Source organism: Melanerpes formicivorus, unplaced genomic scaffold (genome assembly GCF_026170545.1).
Source record: "Melanerpes formicivorus ecotype bairdi unplaced genomic scaffold, bMelFor1.0.p_v2 SCAF_35, whole genome shotgun sequence".
Classification (NCBI taxonomy): domain Eukaryota; kingdom Metazoa; phylum Chordata; class Aves; order Piciformes; family Picidae; genus Melanerpes; species Melanerpes formicivorus.
Genome location: NW_027142387.1, coordinates 8,048,208 through 8,069,831, shown reverse-complemented (window position 1 = coordinate 8,069,831; position 21,624 = coordinate 8,048,208). Strand labels below are relative to the sequence as shown.

Sequence of the window (21,624 nt, the reverse complement as noted above, 5' to 3'; positions counted from 1 at the left end):
TGCATGTTATGCTTAGGAGAATTTGAAGAGTGTCTTATCAAGGACCTTTGGTGTAGGGAATGTCATTTGATGAACATATATAAGGTGATGTGTATTTAAATGTCTTCACCAAGAATGGAAAAAAAAAAAGCCTTCTAGAAAACCAGGTTGTAGGAACTGGTGTTTGTCTTGCTGTGGAAGCTAATTCCTTAATGAGTGTTTTAATTCAAATTTCAGAGGTCTGGGTCCACTCAGAACTAATGTGAAATAAGGTAAATGGTGGTTAAAAGTAAAATTATCAAAGTACAGAAGCTCTGGAGGGGTGAACTTCAACCTTATGTTCTGACAGACCTAATGTCTGACTCATAAATAAGAGAGTTGTTGTTGAAGGAGTTAAATGAGTCTGCTCCTGAGTGCAGGTAATGCACATTTACATTTTGATTTAAACTTAATCATTGTTATTGATGTAAATATGTTTGGTGGTTTAGGTTTTTTTGTTGTTGGTGGTTTTGTTTGTTTGTTTTGTTTTGTTTTCATTTACAAAGCTTGAGGAAGGAGAGAAGGGCCTGAAGAGAATGAAGCAGAGAAGTGGTTCATGATGCTGTGGTATCTTGCAGGGGGGGTAGGGAGATGACACACAAGCTAAGTTTGTTGCTGCTGCTTTCCAAGATCCATTTGTGGGCACTTCAGCCACCCCTCTCCATAGTACCACTTTCCATCTTTTTAGTTTATTTAGAATAAACCAAACCATGTTTATTTAGAATAAACCAAATCAGGTTGGAAGAGACCTTCAAAATCATCACGTCCAACCCATCAACCAATCCAACCCACCTAAACAACTAAATCATGGCACCAAGCACCCCATCAAGTCACCTCCTGAACACCTCCAAGGACAGTGACTCCACCACCTTCTCAGGCAGCCCATTCCAATTGGCAATCACTCTCTCTGTATAGAACTTCTTCCTAACATCCAACCTGAACCTCCCCTGGTGCAGCCTGAGACTGTGTCCTTTTGTTCTTGTACTGGCTGCCTGGGAGAAGAGACCAACATCCGCCTTCAGATAGTTGTAGAGAGTGATAAGGTCACCCCTAAGCCTCCTTTTCTCCAGGCTAAGCAACCCCAGCTCCCTCAGCCTCTCCTCATAGGGCTTGTGCTCCAGGCCCCTCACCAACTTTGTTGCCCTTCTCTGGACACACTCCAGCAAGTCAACATCCTTCCTAAACTGAGGGGCCCAGAACTGGACACAGTGCTCGAGGTGTGGCCTAACCAGTGCAGTGTACAGGGGCAGAATGACCTCCCTGCTCCTGCTGGCCACTCTGTTCCTGATGCAGGCCAGGATGCCATTGGCCCTCTTGGCTGCCTGGGCACACTGCAGTTGCCTGGAAACTTTTCCAATAGGAGACAACTAGCTGGGCAGCCAGCTTTTGCTGCCCTGTGTACTCTGGTTTGGTTTTCAAGTGACCCATGAGCTACAACACAGGAAGCTGGCAATACCCTTGAGTCCATATTTCTCCCATGTGAGCAGCTTGGGACTATTGGTGCTCTGAAGCCTCCTGTCATTGCCCCTCGAACTGTCCATGGAAACCGACAGGGAGACATCTCCCCTCCGGCAGGTCACAAAGAGTGTGTCAGTGTCTGCAAGAGGTTTGCTTTGGGGGATGATTTTTTATTTTATTTTACTTTTCCCTCCTTCTCTTTAAACTTTACCTTTTCTTTTTCTAGCCAGCAGATGGCAGCCACTGGCAGCATGTCAGCACAAATGCGCTCTTCATCCTTGGGGAAAACTCCTGCCCTCCATCCTGCTCTCCTGCTGCTTTTAGCCTCTTCCTTCACATAGACTTGTCGGTGCGATTTGTGTCTGAGTTTTGTAGCAGGGAATTTAATAAGTACGAGATTAGAACAAGGATAAAGCCAAGCAGAAAAAGAAAGTGTTTATTTGATCTTGCTCACGAGATACTGTGCAGAGTTTCTCATGCTGGTGCTGCAGGTGAGAAGGCAATAGCTGAATGTGTTAGTATTGAAGACATTCAATACTCAGTTTGAGAATAATTAAGCCTTCAGGGAGACTTCAGAGTAGCATTCCAGTATTTGAAAGGAGCCTCCAGGAGAGCTAGAGAGGGAATTCTGACAAAGGGGTTGAGTGACAGGACAAAGAGTAATGGCTTCAAACTGGCAGAAGCTCAATTGAGATTGGACATGAGGGAGAAATTTTTCCCTGTGAAGGGTGGTGAGGCATTGGGACAGGTTGTCCAGAGAAGCTGTGGAGACTTCAAGCCTGGAAGTGCTCAAAGCCAGGTTTGATGGGACATTGAGCAAGCAGGTTGAGTAGGAGGTGTCCCTGCCTATAGCAGTGGGCTGGAACTAGATGATCTTGAAGGTCCTTTCCAACCCACATTGTTCCACGATTCTGTAAGAAGTGTGAGTTCCAACAGGTATAAAACGCCAGATCTAGCAAAGGTGGAAGATAATACTGGGGTGGGTAATGAAGAATGCTAGTTTTGCTTCTGAAGTTTGGGGTGGTGTGGGGTTTTGTGCTTGTTTTGTTGTTGTTGTTTTGTTTTGTTTTTTGTTTGGTTTGGGATTTTTTGTGTCATGATTATCATGTGGGTCAAAGGATTTCAGACAGTAATACAGGGAGAACACTATGAGTCCTACCAGGAAGTTTTAGATGCACATCACAAAGGCCATACTTATGCTTTCTTCTCAAAAGAATAATCTAAATATATCTGTAAATTGCCATCTATGTAAATGGCCAGTCCAGATGTTTTGTGAGATCTGTGTGATGATGAACAGCAGCAGACTGAGCATCTAGATTCAAACCTTGGAAAGAAACAAGGGGGTTTTTTTTGTGGTACAGGGTACTTAATTAGGAATCACGGAATGGTTTGGGTTGGAAGGGACCTCCAAAGGTCATCTAGTCCAACCCCCTCTGCAGTAAGCAGGAGCATCCTCAACTAGATCAGGTTGCCCAGAGCCCTGTCAAGCCTCACCTTGAGTGTCTCCAGGGCTGGGGCCTCAACTACATCCTGGGCAACCTGTTCAATTGTTCCACCACCTTTGTGGTAAAGAACCTGTTCCTAACATCCAATCTAAATCTGCTCTTCTCTAGTTCAAAGCCATTGCCCCTTGTCCTATCACTACAAGCCTTTGTAATGTCCTTTAAAGAATTATAATCCCAGGTACATAAAATTATTGGAAATCACCTTAATTCCTGCAATATAATCATGAGGAGGGTCAGAATGCTCTGGCTGCAAAACCAGCCTCCCATTTCTGCCTCTGGTGAGGATGGATGTGGTTGTCTATATTAATAAACCCTTATTACTTAACATCTCTCACCACTGCTCTTTAAGACTACTCTTAACACCTGGACCAAAATGTATATTAATCCAAATTACTTTTGATTAAAACCATTATTATTTTAGCACACAAAAAAAAAAGAGGAAGGGGGTGGTAGAAAGGAATGAACATTCTCTTTTAAATATTTAAATACTCATTATACCAAAGTGATACAAATTACTGGCTGACTGACAACTTGCTAATAATAGCTTCAAAATGCAAATAGAGCTATTATCCCAATTGACACTAATTGGAACTCCTTTGGCAGCCTGGCAGGGCAGGGCAGGAAGGTTTGATTGTTTCCTCAAGCTGAAATCAGGTTGATAAGGAAGCATGAGGAAGATATGCTGTGGGTAAACAGGTTGCCAGCTGTGGACATCGGGGCTCATTATGTTCTATTTCCCGACCATGTTCTGAGGTGCTGTCTTCTGCCCAACTTTGGTGAGGTTTGATGGTCCCACTCATGCCTCCAGCCTGAGTTGGTGCTATAGGAAGCCAATACAAGAGAGACATGGACCTGCTTTAGTGGATCCAGAGGAGGGCCGCAAAGATGATCAGAGGGTTGGAGCACTTCTCCTGTGGGGACAGGCTGAAAGAATTGGGGCTATTAGCCTGGAGAAGAGAAGGCTCTGCAAAGACCTTAGAGCAGCATTTCAATGCCTGAAAGGGACCTGCAGGAAGGCTGTGGAAAGATTGTTTAGAAGGGCTTGTAGTAATAGGATGAGGGGCAATGGTTTGAAACTGGAGCAGGGGAGATTTAGGTTGGACATCAGGGGGAAGTTCTTTACAATAAGAGTGGTGAAATACTGGAACAGGCTGCTCAGGGATGTGGTTGAGGCCCCATCCCTGTAGACATTCAAGATTGGACTTGATGTGGTCCTGGGCAGCTTGATCTAGTTGGAGGTGTCCCTCCTGACTGCAGAGGCATTGGATAAGATGACCTTTGAGGATCCCTTCCAACCCGATGCATTCTATAATGCTGTAAATCAAAGCTGCAAATGCTCAGGTCTCACAAAAGACCTACAAAATCTTCTGTGAATTATCAAAATTCATTGCCTCAAAATTCACTGATTTATAAATATTTTCACTGCTGGGAGCCAAGAACTCTGTGCCATAAGGTGATTCTAGATAGAGCAGGTACCTGGGAATTTTGAGCTTTATGGACCCCAAAATGAGTGTGAATTTTTCATTCAGAGGGTGCCATAGAAGATGGCAGAGGTGCCCATCAAAGAATTGCTGATGTGTAGAAGAGAGGCTCATGTGTTGAGTGTCGTCAGTAGGTTTAAAACATGAGAGACAGGCTCCCAGGTTAAGGTGAGACAGCTGTTGTGACACCCCTGCCATGCTCTCCTAGATGACAGGCTGTTACATTTCTATTAGTTACTCTCTTGCTGAGACTTTTATTTTCTTAGCAACCAGAAGCTTTTGCCATCTGTGCTTTTCCACCCCAGAAAATCCTTCCTGCCTCCTCTTCCATGGAAAAAAACGTGGCAATAACAACAGGGTTAGAAATGCTGCTGAGGTCAAAGATACTCTGTGGGGCATCCATATGTACCCTCAGTCTCCCTATTTAGATTCTCATAGTTCTCCATCATGTCATGGAGCCTCTTCCCTGTTGCTGCCACCACAGCCCAGTGTGGTGGAAGGAGAAACCTGGCATGACAGCTTACTCTATTGTGGCAGATGAGTTATTCCTGGGGAAGATATGTTAACAACTGGAAGGTCACTGGGAATGTGTGTGTGTGTGTGTATTGTGACACCAGCTCTGCTTTCTAAAATAACATGGTTTATGTTAGGAAATCCAGCAAAAATCACTGCAAGATTCCCAATGCTTTTGTCATGCTTTAGGTCCACAGGACTAAGGTTTCTCTTTCCAGGATTAACTGTGGTGGATTATGGTTGGAGTATGAATACATGATACACAGAATGACACACAGAAAGTTAGGAGCTGGAAGGGACCTCAAAAGATCATCCAGAGCAGGATCACCTATACCAGATCACTCAGGAATGCATCCAGGTGGGTTTTGAATGTCTCCAGAGAGGGAGACTCCATAACACCCTGAGCAGCCTCTTCCAGTGTTCTGTCACCCTCACTGGGAAAAAATATTTCCTCATGTCATGGAACTTCCTATGCCTCAACTTCAACCCATTGCCCCTTGTCCTGTTGTTGGACATCACCAAGCAGAGCCTGGCTCCATCCTCTTGGCACTTACCCTTTACATATTTATAAACATGAATGAGGCCATCCCTTAGTCTCCTCCTCTCCAACCTAAAGAGCCCCAGCTCCCCCAGTCTCTCCTCATAAGGAAAGTGTTCTACTCCCTTCATAATCTTTGCAGCTCTGCACTGGAATCTTTCAAGCAGTTCCCTGAGGTTCTTCTCGAATCATAGAATTGAACTGAGAGGACCAGAACTGGACACAGTATCCCAGATGCAGCCTCACCAGGGCAGAGTAGAGGGGCACGAGAACCTCTATCAACCATCTCCCTGTGCTTTACAGATCTGTGTAAAGATAGTAAGATACCCTGAGTAAGTTGAATTGCAGGAAGTGTTGCTCCATATAAACAGAAACAACATAAAATCTATCATGATTTAGAGGTCTCTTGGCCTCCCTGTATCTTCTCAATAGTCCTTGTGGAAGATGCTAGGTTACAGGACTTTTGTTCAGACATCTCAGCATGATATATTTATGTTTAAATCACAACTCCTTCACACTTAAAGAATTAGCTGGTTTCAGGCTAGCTCAGGGTGATTAGCCTAGGGCTTTGTTCAGGTATTTTTGCTCTAGTGCAGAACAGAGCAAAAGCAGCTGGAGCTGTCAGACACTTCTCCTGTCACATTTTAAATTAAGCAAGGCTTCTGGGCCCAGCTTGGAACAGAAAAAATAAATGCAGTGAGTAGCTCTCTGCAGAAACACAAGTGTCCTCCACCCAAGTGTTTTATTGAAATAGTCTATTACAGAAACTACAACTATGGTGTCATCTTCTTAATCATCATGGCCAAGATGGACTTTTAATAATTTTAGTCATTTTTCTTTCTTCATAAGTACATTTTCTTTCTCTTTTTAAAAATCTTTTGTTCCACAAAATTCTGAAGAGATATCTACATTCATTTCCTTTGCCTCTTCAGCTTTGCTACCATTCTTCTTCTCTTTCCATGCAAATGACTAATTAGAAGCATTTATGAGATAATGAAACAGTTTCAATATGCAAATATTTTTCAGCGATGACCTGACTCTACCAAAGTCTCTAGGAGGGAATCAGAAATGCCTGCATTACTCCTGTGAGTAAAAGTTGCCCTGGCACAGCAATATTTGCAGCCCTCTGACTTGTGGCTAATTCCTCACTGCTAATTTTTCAGTGCCAAGAAGAAGGTCACACTCGCATCGAGCCTGTAGTAGGTGTGGGAAATAAATATGTCATGCAGAGTTAATAACTTCCCATCACAGCCTGTGCTTAGCAAATATTGGTTTTCTTTCTGTGTGCACACACAGGCTGGGAACTGATGGCTGGAAATCCTTGTGGGTTTTGCACAGAAGCTATTGTGCTGAAATGAGGTGATGCTTTCTCTCAGAGTCTGCTTCTGCAGCTGGCAGTCTGCTCAGCAGAAAGCCTGCTCTCAGCCTGGTACAAAGCTTTCAGGCTGGAGTCACTGCAGTTGGAGTTTCAGGCTGAGTTGTGTGTCCAGAGAAGGGCAACACAGCTGGTGAAGAGTCTGGAGAACAATTCTTAAGAGGAGCAGCCAAAGGAACTGGGGTTATTTAGTCTGGAGAAGAGGAGGCTGAGGGGAGACCACAATGCTCTCTGCAACTCCCTGAAAGGAGGGTGGAGTGAGGTGACAGTTGATCTTTTCTCTCTAGTATCAGGTGGTAGGATGAGAGCAAATGGCCTGAAATTGTGCCAAGGGAGGTTTAGATTGGAGATTAGGAACAATTTCTTTCCTGAAAGGCATTGGAACAGGTTGCCCAGGGAGGTGGTCTTGTCACCATCCCTGGAGGTGTTGAAGAAACACATGGACATGGCTTCTTGGGACATGGTTTTATGCCCATAGTGGACCTAGGTTGAAGGTTGGACTCAATGATCTTAGAGGTCTTTTCCAGCCAAAACAATTCTGTGATTCACCTCTGGGCAAATGTATTGCTTTAATACAGATGCACATAAAAATGCCTCACCTTAGCCAGCCTGACAGAAAGCTCCTGGAGCTGAGAGTGTGGCAGTTTTGTAGAAAATTGTTGGTTTATGAGGACATTGATTTTTTTTTAAGGACTTGATAAGAAGCAGGTGGGTGGCACTCAGTACAAGTATAGTTTTATTGTTGCAGTGCTGGTGACAGAATATTATTTAGCTTTTGCCTTTGAATAAAATATCTAACTGATGTTTGCTAAATCCTGGCATTTGCAAAGCCAGCTCAGAGGACACATCAGCTGCAGAGCAGCCAAGGGACTACAAATGGAGATATTTTGTCCTCAGCAACTCCAGGAGCGAGGGAAGAGGAGTTGTGCTCTCTTGAGTGCTGTATTTCAGCATAAAAAGAGACGTCTTTGCATGTAAGGCAAGGCAAAAAGGGGAGCAAGAGAAGATCTGTTTTGCTTCAGATACCAAAAATGATGGGGAAATAGCAAATTTAATTTAATCTGAAGTGCTAAGATTACTCAGCAGACAGAAATTGATGGCTCTATCCAAGATACTCTGTGAAATACATCCTTTTACTCAAGCCTTTTTGCTTGGCTCTCAGTATCAGGACTTTTAGTACCAGGACTTTCCCACTGGCTTGTTCAATTGTTTCTATTTTAGATAAGTCTGAAAGAATCAATATCAAAACCCTAACCCAAAGTGTAGGCCATATTGATCCTGATTTTTCAATTGAGTTATGTTAAAGGATTGTTGTAACTTCAGGGGCATTTTGTTGTTTCCCCTATTATAACTTTGATTTCCTTTGCTCTTAGGAGACAAAAATAGAAAGATTCCTGAGTGTTTTAGTAGAATGAGGTTTTGAAGAAACATTGAGCTTTAGAAATTTGCCATAATCATCCTGAAATACTACAACGGCAGCCTCGGCTGGCTCAAATGCTTAAAGCCTGTGTTGGGTTGAGGGTCATGATTGGTTTATTTTGAGGCTTGTTTAATAAGTGCAATGATCTGAGAGGATTGCAGCCACAGTGCTGCTCTGAGTTACTAAGTATCTTGTTTCTTTCTCCAGTAGCTTCTGTTTCCAACCGTGGTTTTCTCAGAGAAATCTTGTAGAGAGGTAGGGACTGTGGCTGCCCAACAGGGCTAGTGCTCCCCTGCAAACAGTTTCCTTCAAGAAAGAACTTGAATAACTCTTAAGAACAAGATGTTAGATTTCATTATATTAAAAAAAAAAAAAGTTGTGAGTTTTTTTTTTTTTTATAACCAAAGATCTTGTGTCTGGTTTGCTCTAAATCTCAGACCACTGAAATATCACATTCAGATGAAGCTGCTAATCTCTAGTACAAAGAGAAACAATTCCTCTCTTTTATTTCCTGCAAGATCTATTCCTTAACATTGCCAGAAGAATTAAAACCAAAAAGCTAATAAAAATGAAAGAAAAATCACAGCCTCTGGTCCAACCCCCTTTGCAGTCAGCAGGGGCACACTCAACTAGATCATGCTGCCCAGAGCCCTCTCAAGCCTTACCTTGAGTATCTCCAGGGATAGGGCCTCAACTATCTCTCTGGGCAACCTGTTGTAGTGTTCCACTACCCTCATGGTAAAGAACTTGTTCCTAACATCCAGATTGGACATTAGGTAAAATTTCTTTGCTGAAAGGGTTGTCAAGCACTGGAATAGGTTGCCCAGGGAGGTGGTGGAGTCACCATCCCTGGAGGTGTTCAAGAATGTGTAGACATGGCACTCTGGGACATGATTTAGTGGGTATGGTGGTGTTAGGTCAGTGGTTGGACTCAATGATCTTTTCCAAGCAAAACAACTCTATGGTGTGCCTACCTCCTGGATGGGGGCTGTAGTAGCATCATCATCTCATGTTTATGCTGATGAAGCCATTAACAGAATGAGGTGGTGACAACAATCCCAAGGAGGGCATAGCTGAGTTTCCATGGTAAGAGATATCTTCTGCAACACAGAAATGATTATATAGAATCAAGTTTCAGTGCTCTGTAAAGCTGCAGAGAAAAGGAATCACTAACACAAGATGACACTTCCCCCCAGCATTTTGATGGTTTGGAGGATCTGTGACTGAGTTCTTATGTACGATCATATGGAGTGCTGACAGTGCCAGCTGCTCATTGAAACCCTTGACAATATTAAACCCACCATATGTTATAAAAGACTGTACCTGCATTTTCTCTTTTCCTTCTTCATTCTGAAGAATTTTTAAAGGATTCACTTCACCTACTGCCTGGAAACTTTATTTCTCTTTCAGCATCAAATTTGAGACTCACATAACTCCATAACTCTAGGACAAGGAACCAGAGGAAGTGAGATGTGGTTGTCTTTCTCAAGGTGTCTTTTGAACAAGTTCTTGGAAGGATTGTAAAACAAATGTTTTGTCTGGCAAAGAATAAAGGAACAAGAAGTTCCATTTGGCTGTGTAGTTCACTTGTAAAACCTACTGATGATAAACAATTATCTTTGAAATGTACTAATAATATCAGAGCAATACTAAAGAAGGTCTTCTTGAGCCATAACCCTTCCGCTGATGTGCAACATGTGATGGGCTCATCAGTTTGTGTGCAGCACAAACACTTCCTGATGGGAGGCAAAAGAAATTTGTCATTTTGGTATTTGGTCTTGTTTTGTCTGGAAGTTTTAGTCTGCTGTTCTGCAGCAAAGCTCTTTCTTTTTGAGAGTTGATGTAAATGATCTAGGCTGGAAAGTGCTCCAGCCCAAATTCTTTGTGCCATTGTAATGGTAAATGCTGCATGAGGTTTGCTTTTCATATTCAGTGCAACAAATCATCTCCTCTGCAATGCAGGTAGCTAGGTACATTAGATGCAGCAATACCAACAGTGAGGGTAAAACAAAGTTTTCCTCAGAAAACACTTGGAAAGATAAGAACAGGCTGCCCAGGGAGGTGGTAAAGTCACCATTCCTGGAGTGCTCAAGACTTAGCACCGTGGGAAATGGTTAATGGCCATGGTGGTCTTAGGTTGTTGGTTGGACTCAATGACCTTATAGATATTTTCCAACCAAAACAATTCTATGATTCTATATCTCTGGGTGTAGTCCCAGTGCTCTGTAACCCACCACAGGGTGGTATATAAAAAATAAAAGACTTTCAGAAAATCAAATAACATGCAATGTGATTTCTTCAGCTCTGTGGTGTACTTCTACTAAAGTAAACTCAAGGGTACATCATGTGAGTGATAATAAAAAAGCCCCAGCTAAATGCATATGCAAAATTTCTCCTCTGCAAACAGAGAGCTGTAGGTATATGTAAAATATCTCTTAAAATATCTCTTTTCTATCACACCAAAAACTTCATTTCTCAGTGGTACCCATCATATAATGTAGCAGGCACAAATATAGCCCCTTTTTTTTCCACACAGAAGTAAAATCTGTCAACCATTGTTCAATCCTCTACCAACAGGATTTGACTGGTAGCTTTTGGTGGTGTTGGTACCATGTATGCGTTCCCTGACCATGGCAGGAGGGTTGGAACTAGGTAATCTTTAAGGTCTTTTCTAGCTGAAGCCATTCTGTGATTCTATGAGGAAATTCTTTACAATTAAGGTAGTGAAATACTGGAACAGAGAGAGCTTTTCATTATATAAAGAGAGGCCCTGGAGTACTGTGTCCAACTCTGATGCCCTCAATACAGGAAGGAGATGGACCTGATGGAGCCCAGAGGAGGGCTATGAAAATGATCAGGGGGTTGGAATGACTCTGCTACAGGACAGTCTGAGGGAGCTGAGGTCGTTCAACCTGGAGAACAGAAGGCTCAAGTGAGACCTAATAGCAGCCTGCCAGTACCCGAAGGGGGCTACAAGAAGGCTGCAGAGGGACTGTTTACAATGACCTGTAGTGACAGGATGAAGGACAATGGTTTGAGATAAGAGAAGAACAGATTTAGATTGGATGGTAGGAAAAAGTTCTGCACCATAAGGGTGCTTGAGCACTGCAACAGGTTGCCCAGAGAGGTGGTTGAGGCTCCATCCCTGGAGATATTCAAGGTGTGACTCAACAAGTCTCTGAGCAAGCTGCTCTAGTTGAGGATGTCCCTGCTGACTGCAGGGGGGTTGGACTAGCTGACCTTTAGAAGTCCCTTCCAACCCAGACCATTCTATGATTCTATAAAAATAGACTGAGAGGGACTTTTTACCAGAGTCTGTAGGAACAGGACAAGGAGCACTGGTTTTGAACAGAAAAAAAGGTGTATTCAGATTGGATATAAGGAAGAAATTCTTTGCAATGAGGGTGGTGAAACCCAGAGACATTGTGGATATCCCACCTGTGAAAGTGTTCAAGGCTGTGTTGCAAGGGACTCTTTGAGCAAGCTGATCGAGTGGAAGGTGTCCCTGCCCAAAGCAGGGAGGTTATAAGTAGATGATCTTCAGAGGTGCCTTCCAACCCAAACCATTCTATAATTCTGTGGCTCTACGAGAAAACAATCCCAGTCCTTTGCTGGATGCTGTTAACCAATATCTGTGCTGTCCTGCAAAACTGTAAGTCCATTCTGTCTTGTTGGGCTTTCTCTTGAAGTAAGTATGTTAGCTTCCATGGTCACTTCTGTGGGGAGTTGTGTGAGATGCGCAGCCTTCAAGGAGCAAGCAGAGGGCTTTTTCTTTACTGTGTCTCCTAATTCAGCACATGTGGACTGGGAGCTCTGGGAGCTCTCCAGGCTTGGGGAACTGCATTTTAAAGCTTTTTGGTTTACCCTTCACTGATCATTATTCAACAATCCTGTTGCCATGCAATCAGCTTCCCCCTCCTCATTGAGCTCAGTGGGAGCTCAGGCAGAAGTTTATTAGTCTGAAAATTAGCCCTAGTAAGACAAAGAGCTGGCAGAGTACCACTACAACCGCTGTCTCATGAGAGTGTGGTTCCCATTGCAAGTCTGCCACAGTTTTCCCACCATCTAGTCCCCCACCTCACTGGAGCCAGCTCCTACTTAGGTGGAAATTTGGTCTATTTTAAGCATGGGCAGGCTGAGATGTCCCTCCTAACCTAGTAGGAGAGAGGTCCTTCATCTACCTGATCGTAATGGGTGCAGTTGTGGGGATGGCCTTGTGTGAAATAGAGATTGCTGAGTTCACTTCTGAAATGTGAAACAGAAACCAGTTAATCACTCTGTGTTATTTGTTTTGAAATTTCATCTGTACACTCTGGCTGTTCCCACTACTGATTCAACTGTGGTGAAAGCTCCTGTGATAGCATCAAACAGAGCTTTTAGCTGGTGGAGAGAATATAGATCTCCAGCTGCCTTGGCATCTGGTAAGATGGATGTAGTGTTTTTGGACTGTCCTAAAAAATATAGTAACCAGACATTTTAATTAAAAAGATAAGTACACTCACAAATTTATCTCTCATATTGCATGGATTTGAGCCAACAGGTGCTATTATTGTGAATCTAAGGACTAAAATTTATTAAAAGCCTGGGTTTCAAATAATAAACCTGCATTAGTGGATGAATTCCTCAGAAAATTATTCCACTCTAAGCTGGGGGATGTGTCAGGCTCTTTTTATTCAGTCAACACACTTAGAATCATGGAGTTGTCTTGGTTGGAAAAGATGCCCAAGATCATCAAGTCCAACTGTCAACCTAAGACCACTGTGGCCATTAGTTAAACCATATCCCATAGTGCCATGTCCATGTTTCTTGAACACCTCTAGGGATGGTGACTCCACCACCTCCCTGGGCAGCCTGTTCCAATGCCTGAGCACTTTTTCAGTAAAGATTTTTTCCTAATATCCATCAAATCATAGAACTGATTTCCATGGATTAAGGATGGACGGCACCTCGTGTGACCCAGAGCGATCCCAGGGTTGTCTGCGTCCTGTAGCAAAGCCCACAAAGCATTCACCAAACCTGCATGAGGAAGGAAGTCATCCCTCCAAAAAGAAATCATTAATTTCCTATTTCTTTCCAGTCCCAGACCACTGTCACTCAGACCCAAGTCTCATTCCAGACCAACGTGGGAAATAACTCCATCACTATCACAAAAGGAGGTATGTTGCAAAATCCCCAGGGTAGTTTTTATTTAAAATGTTACTGTCATAAAATTCCAGACTATGAAATGAAGACCTCAGATTCCCACTCCAGCCTTGCCCACCCCATTTTTTGTTTTTAAATAGATATAGATACGTAGTCACAAAACATAAAACATGCTGCAATGATACAAATATATTTTGGGATACGGGAATTACAGTACATTAGAAACCAGGAAAACAAATTGAGGCACTAGACTGTACATCAGCTCTGTTCTGCACTGGCTGTGAAGCTGACAGACTGGTTTTCCATGAAGAAAAGAAGCTTTTTCTTTGTATAGTGAAGGGAACTTTACGAGTTCTATCAAACAATGTGCTTTGTTGTGAGACGTCACCAGGGTCCTTTCAGAACCACCACTCACCTACACAACAGGTATCACTGCCACAATATGAAAAATAATCATTTTATTGAAGGTACAACTCAAAACAAACCCAAACCCAACCCCCAAACAAACCAAAACCCCAACAAACCAAGCCCAGCTCCCTTGGTTATTATTAAATAAATAATTATTCTGTATGGTGGTTCGTTTATATTACACTGCATTGGCCATTGGAACAAATAAAGTGTTAATAAATAATGCACAGGAATGTCTCATTTACGCCTCCGTTCATAGCTCTGTGCTGTGCTCCTTTCAGAGGATCCTGCAAACAAAAACAAAAGCAAAAGCAGAGCTGAAGCACGTCGTGCAGCTTTGTGTAAAGCCCAGCAAGTCGCAGGAACCACCAGAGACCTGCAGCTTGCTGGCCCATCACTGAATCCCATCTGTGCGTTTGTCTCCCTGCCCAACCCTGAGCTGCTCTGATTTAGTTTTATCCCTCAGACTACACTATCCCCCTGGAGGCTGAAGGTCTGAGAAGCGCTTTCTATCTCTTAGCTATTGAGCAGCTTGAAGCACCATTAACTCAGAGCCTCTTTACCTCCCAATCATCCATCTCACTGAGGGCATCTGAGCACTCAAACTGATCTGTGGGTAGAGGCTTTCTGTGTAATGTCCCTCTTCTGTCCTGCACGGTCAGGTCTTTGCCAGGTTTAAGCCCTCCCTGTCCCCAAGCTCTGCACACAGTGATCTCCAGCAGCAGCTAAGAAAACCTCAGGCTAACCTGTGGACTAACTGCAGCCTGAAATGGTCTGTCTTAAAATGAGAGAGCAATGAGAGAGCCCTTCTTGGTAGAGCCTGACCATATAGGTGCTCACCAAAGTCAGATTACCGCTACCTCAAAAGGAGGATTTCTTTCACAGAGTATCCACTGCATGGAAAGACAGTTAGTGTGGGGGGGTTCAGCAGGATTCATCCTGCAGGGAGCATTTTGGATCAGTGACAGTTCTAAATCAGTAAGGTTGGGACATTAGCATCCCGATACCCTTCCTTATCACACGAGGCTTTAACCCAGCATCACACTCACACCCAGCATCAGGCAATGTAAACTCCTACAGGGGATTCAGAGGCTTTCTGCAGAAGAAAACCACAGCACCAAGAAAATGTCCTGCCCAGTTAAATGTTTTTCATCAGGGAGAAGTAAGGACAGTCCTAGCACATACTCCTCTTGCTTTGCTTACATGGTCATTAGGATCCATCTTCTCTAGAGAAGCAGAATCATAGAATCACAGAATTGTTTAAGTGGGAAAAGACCTCTAAGATCAAGTCCAACCATTCAACCAGACTCTACCTAGTCTGGCGCTAATCTGTGTCCCTCAGCATCACATCTCTGTCTCTTTTAGGCATCTCCTGGGAAGAGGATTCAACCATCTCCTTGGGGAGTCTGTTCCCACACTTGAGAACCCTTTCAGGGAAGAAGTTTCTTCTAATACGCAAACTAAACCTCCCCATGGGCAACCTGAGGCCATTTCCTCTCATCCTATTGCTTGTTTCTATGGAGAAGAGACCAACCCCCACCTGGTTCCTTTCACATAGTTGTAGGGAGCAATGAGGTGTCCCATGAGCCTCCTTTTCTCCAGGCCAAACACCCCCACTTCCCTCAACTGCTCCTCACTACACCTGTGTTCCAGGCCACTCACCACCAGCTTTGTTGCCCTTCTCTGGACCCGCTCCAGCACCTCTGTTTCTGTTTTTTATGTAGTGAGGGGCCTAAAACTGAACATACTACTCAAGAAGCAACTTCTTACCATCTTCCTGTGAGGGAATGAGGCAGGAAAGCAGCCAGTGCTAGTTTTACCTGTCAGGCAGGTGTTGCAGAACCCAATAGGGTTAAACTTCGTTATTGCCTTTTGTTACAAATACCTCATAGCAGCATCCTGCCCACAGCAGCAATTTTGAAATTAGGGCAATAAAATCTTTACATTAAAAAAAAAAAAACCAACCCCAAAACCATTTGCTGTATTTTACATTCTTATATTAATGTAAATATAATCCCAGTGGAACCCAATCCCGATATCTTACTTCCAGGGTATTTGCTTTTGTGGTAGCAGATCTATTTACAGTTATTGTTATGCATTTAATAGCTATTGCCACCACAGATAAAATTGCACAGAAATAAGTCAGGATAGGTGGCAATTTGCAAAATGATGCAGGGAGCAATATTGCCAGCCTGAACAGGAGTTTAATTGAAAATAAAAGTTACTGACAACCATAATTGCAGAATATAGAACACACCATGTATCCACATAATATAAAGGTGTCAGCTAGTAATTTAACTTTTGTCATCCATTTAACAAAACAGAGAGAGCAATTTCACAGACATGGAATAAGTATTAGGTTTTGGGGTTTTTTTATATATATTCCTATTCTGGGGAATTAACTGACACTTTATGGTTCCCAGTGAGTGATTTTTCTCAGTGCAGCCCTAGAGCAGAGGAAACAGAATCACAGAGTCATAGAATTATCAGGGTTGGAGGGACGTCAAGGATCATCCAGTTCCAACCCCCCTGCCATTGCAGGGACACTTTCCAATAGATCAGGCTGCCCAGACCTACATCCAGCCTGGCTTTAAAAACTTCAAGGGATGAGGCTTTCACCACCTCTTTGGGCAACCTGATCCTGTGTCTCACCACCCTTATGATGAAGAACTTCTTCCTAACATCTAATCTAAATCTCCCTTCTTCTAGCTTGGCTCCATTCCCTCTAGTCCTATCACTACCCAACATCCTAAAAAGTCCCTCACCAGCTTTCCTGTTGGCACCCTTCAGATACATGGCAACCAGGAGCTACTGGCAGTCTGAAGTTACCCACAGGGGTTATGCAGGGGGAGAGGAATTCTGCCCTTTATGGATGCTATAGGGAAATAACACAAATTCACAGTAGCAGTCCAAAGCTTGAAATACTTTTCTTTTAAAGTAAAATGGAACACTGGAAGAGGGTGGGAATGTTTGACAGCTTGACCTGCAGAATGAGGTTGTGTTAATGGCAGATCTCTGCTTTTCCACCTTCTGCTCCAGAGATAATGAGGATAACCTTTTCTGTGAGGAGATTGGGATTCAGATCATGAGTTTAAATCAGCTTTACATGAGCCTCTTAATGTTTCTTGACGTGTCAGTAAAGTTTAGGTTTCTTCTTGTATTATCACTTCAAGAACTGGCATAGTGTGCTGCTGGCAAGGGCAGGGCAAGATAGTGCTGAGAGATATTGTTTAGCACCAGATTGGGTCAAGTTAGAGAATGGTTGGACTTGTTGATCCTAAAGGTCTCTTCCAACTAAAACAATTCAATGACTCTATGTATGTGCCTTCAGGACTTCTACCTGACCTTGCCTGCAGATCAGACCAGCCTGGTTATGTGAAGCTCTGGAGTAAAGCAGACCCTGAAATGTCTTGGTTAACAGAGAAAATCCTGATCCTTTTTCAGAGAACTCTGGGTCTAGACTACATAAAGACTGCTTCTTCTGTCTGCTGGAACAAAGAGGCAACAGAATGTAGAGGCTGTGTATTATCAAGTACCAGATTTTGTTGTATACATACCAGAATTTAAAGACCTTTTGCCCATAAGTCCAACAAAAGAGTCTGTTTTATGCCCTGAAAAACATACATTTGAGAGTGGTTTAACAGATTTTAAATAGGTAGGCTTTTAAATCAAGGTGTTCTCACAAGGAAGGAAGGTGCTGGCTCCAAAACTGTTCAGTCTCACAGGCCAGCTGTTCGCACCACTCTCGGACAATGGAGAAGGAAGAACAGGCTGACTAATCAGACTAAACAGGCTAGATCAAGGCACAGGACACTTAGTGGATGTCTTCTCATTAGCTCTGATTGACTTCTCATTTTATTTTGTGTTTATTTATTGTTGTTGGGTTTTGTTTGTTTTTAACGTATAATAGAAGAACGATGGCAGACACCTGATCCTTACTCCTCTCCCACAACAATTTCTATTGATTTGAGCAAATGCACAAGAAGGCAGTGTCTTGGTACAGCCTGCATCTGTGTGATGCATCTTTTCCACCAGGTAGTGGGATTGTTTTATGTAATATGGAAGAAAAAAAAGAAACCTTTCCTCACAGGTAAGGCAGAGAGAGAGAAAGCCAGTGGGACTCGATGTCTGGACACGTCTGAGCTAGACAGTCTGCCTCTGTTTTTGGAATATTTATGAGTCCAGGGTTTACCTTCCTGTCCCATTAGAGCTCCTCAAGGCACTGGATATGTGGAGGATAAATTACTCCAAGTTTTGGCCTACATCATGTATCAAATATAGTGCTAGCTATAGTTTCAGATAAGGAATGAAGAGGAAGCCATTCTTCCTTCTCTAAACTGACTTTTTGAGGCAATCTTAGAAATTTCTCTTTAGAAGTATTTTTTCTTGAGTAACAAAAGGAAGATGAATGATCCTGAGAGCCCACAGGTATTAATTCAAGCTGCAGCAGCTTCAGCAAGCTGTTAATTTTTTTACTGTAGTCAGCAGGTTATTTGGCATGAGCTTTGTATCAGTCTCTAATTAGTCCTCCAATAATTAATCCTAGTGATAACAGTTTATGGCTAACGGAAGACCAGGATTGTTATCGATCTCTGTGGACAGAGGAGGTCTGACAGAATGCAAGATCATTTTTACTTATTAAAAGTCTTCTGATTCCTATCAAAACATCTTCAGATGATGTCAGAGAATGAAGCTATCACTGTGCAGAACAAAGTTAACACCACGCTGATGATACCATCTCCTGCTTGGTGTTATACAGAAGCAAAGCAAAGCAGGCTTAATGATGGGACAAGATATTCTTGTTTATATGGCAGCACATCATCAATCAGCCCCTGCTGTGAGAGGAGAGGGGGTTCTGATTCCCACCCAGACAATACTGAGAGCACAGATACATAAAGCATGTGATAATGTAGAGCGCCCATGGAGTTATTCCGGGGGATTTGGGAATTCACTATCCTAATTTTCCAGATCTTGCCACCTTAATTGCTCCTCTCCGAGCCTGGCAGCAAGCCTGCCTTGCCTATGAGAAAGACTTACAGAACCCACCCCATGGGAAATAAGAGAGAGCTGCAACATCCGCACATTAATGTGGATTGAAATCTCAAAGCTTGTAGCAGCTCAGATGAGGTACAGGCTCAGGGCTGCTCTGGAGGGGTTTCAACCCTGAAACAGAACATTTCTCTACCACCAGTGCTGCCAATCTTTAGCTGAACCCAGTCACTTTCTAAGTAATTCCCTCGAATACACCATTCTCTATTTGAGTATCTTCTATTACTTCAAATATTTGGGGTTTGGACTTACTTTTGTGAGAAATCTGGCCATATCCTGTTTGGAAAAGGAAAGAGGAAAAATAAAGGGGAAAAAAGAGTTGAAAAAGGATTGGCAAATACATATGATGCTGTGCAATGCTTTGAAGTATCAAATACCAAAACCTGTGTGTGCCACTTAAGGGAAATTTTAACCAGATCATTTACAACTGCAGTTCTCTTTGAAGAGACCATAAGAACTTGTTTTAGCTAAGCCTACATTATTTAGATCTCTTTAGCTACCATTTCATAGACCAATTCTTGGGTCAGCAAACATGTGGGAAAGGCAGCAGTATATATATTATAAATCATATATTACATATACTATTTAATATATAATATACACACAACCGATTTCCACACTCAGGCCGTTTGGCAACAGAAATGCTGACCCATAAATGATTGTGCTTCTCCTTTCTGGTGTTTGCCTGCTGTAAGTGGTGTGCACTTAGCACTTTAAAGTGAAGCCCACTCTTTTCCATTCAGTCAGTTAATCTGATTTTTATTTCTCCCCTCCCCCCCGCCAAAAAAAATCCCAAACGCAAACAAGCCACACTGCTTATTTGGAGAAAGGCTGAACGCGTTCAAAACAAGTGACAATCTCTGTGCGGTCTGGAGGGGCACTGGAAGCAGGGACATGCGGAGGGGTGTGAGAGGGACCGAGCCCCCGGCCACGCTCACCGGCATCCCGCTTGCCCATGAGGCCGAAGAACTGCTGGGGCCGGGGTCTCCGGGCCATCCTCTGCAGGAAGTGCTCCAGGGGCAGCGACAGCTCCTCCTGCGGGGTGACAGCGGCCGGAGCTCAGCGCGGAACCCCACCTTTAAACCTCTCTTCCCGCTCCCGCATCCCCGGAGCTCACCTTCACCGGGTCGCCGTCGGACCAGTCGGACCAGTAGCTGAGGTCGTCGGCGGTGCCTATCTCCTCAGCCAGCGACTGCGCCGAGGCCAGCAGGAGCACGGCCAAAGCTAGCGGGAGTCTCATCGCCGCCTCCACGTCCTGCCAGGGGCAGAGGGTGAAGCACCAGCCCCCGGCAGGCGGAGACCCGCCGGGGCGAGCGGCCGCAGGCAGCCGTGCCCTCACAGCCCTCACACCCCACACCGTCCCCAGCCCCGCACACAAAACCCCGGAAACAGCCAATCTCCGGCACAGACCCATCACACAACCCCCAAACCCCACAGCCCTCACACAATCCCCAGAGCCCCAACCCTGCACACACAGCCCTCACACAACCCCCAGACTCTCACACACACTCCATGGATGCACACACCTGGATGCACACACCCTTGCACATATAGACATGCACACACAAAGTTACGCCCCCACGACACCCCCAACAGCTGCAGAAACCTCTGGATATACACACACACAATGTATGTAGACATGTATGCAGCTAGAGATACACATCAAAACACAGATACACACATCCAGAGATTCCCATCCATAGAATCATTGAACTGTTTTGGTTGGAAAAGACCACCACGATCATCAAGTTGAACCATCAACCCACCACCACCACAGCTGTATCATTAAACATACAGAGTTTCACACGCACATACACCCCACATGTAGATGTACATCTAGATATTCACACCTTACACACCCCAACATACATCCCCCTCACAGGTACAAGCACAGCTAGTATATAAGCTGTACACACAGCCCTTTTAAGCACACACCTGTGTAGAGACACAGCTTTACATACAGACAGACGTGTCTATAGGTGCACACACATCCCAGTAAACATACAGGAATAGGCTTTAAAACATGCTCGTACATACAGAGACACAAGTGTGTATGGGGACCCTCTATAAATGCACACACATGTGGACCCTAACATGCTTGTTCAGAGACACAAGCCTGTATAGGGGACCCTCCCCATAAACGCACACACATATAGACCCCAACATGTTGGCACATACAGACACAAGCATGTATAGAGACCCTCCCCTCCCATAGATGCACACACAGAGACCCCCTCTCACACCCATATAGGAGACATACAGAAGCACACACTCTCATGCACATAGAAAAAAGCACATCCTCATGCATGTAGGAGCACATGGATGGACGGACAGACACACGCACAAGCAGATGGACGAACGGACGGACGGCAGGCAGGCAGGCGGGCGAACGGACGGACGGAGAGGAGGATACGCTCCCAGAGGCATACGCACCGTCTGCAGCGAGGACACTGCTCTCCGTGCGCATTAGCCGTCGGTGGGAGCGCTCCCCACTTTATATACCTGGAAACGGGGAGGGCCGAGGCAGCCTCATTTGCCTAAACGCAATTACCCCCGGTTTTATCGTCCCAGCCCCGTCACAAGCCCCCGCCCCGGCGAGCAGCTCCCGCCCCCCGCGCCAGCGGTGCCTCCTGGAGGTGGAGGGGCCCGGGCAGTTGGGAGCAGCGTTGAGGTGGGGGGAGGATTCCCGTTCCCTCCCGGGGATGGGTGCGGATGCG

The 21,624-nt window shown here is 44.2% G+C and overlaps 1 protein-coding gene across 1 annotated transcript; it reads right to left on the bottom strand.

Annotated features, from left to right (window-relative positions):
• Positions 1-13,476: 13,476 nt before the first annotated feature.
• TAC1 (tachykinin precursor 1) lies at positions 13,477-21,420 on the bottom strand. Its single transcript, XM_068156822.1, has 6 exons — positions 21,341-21,420; positions 20,025-20,162; positions 19,846-19,942; positions 19,160-19,183; positions 17,416-17,469; positions 13,477-14,145 (listed from the first exon to the last, which is right to left on the bottom strand). The coding sequence occupies exons 2-6, from the start codon at positions 20,145-20,147 to the stop codon at positions 14,096-14,098; spliced, it is 348 nt and encodes a 115-aa protein (XP_068012923.1). The 5' UTR covers positions 20,148-20,162; positions 21,341-21,420; the 3' UTR covers positions 13,477-14,095.
• Positions 21,421-21,624: the final 204 nt, after the last annotated feature.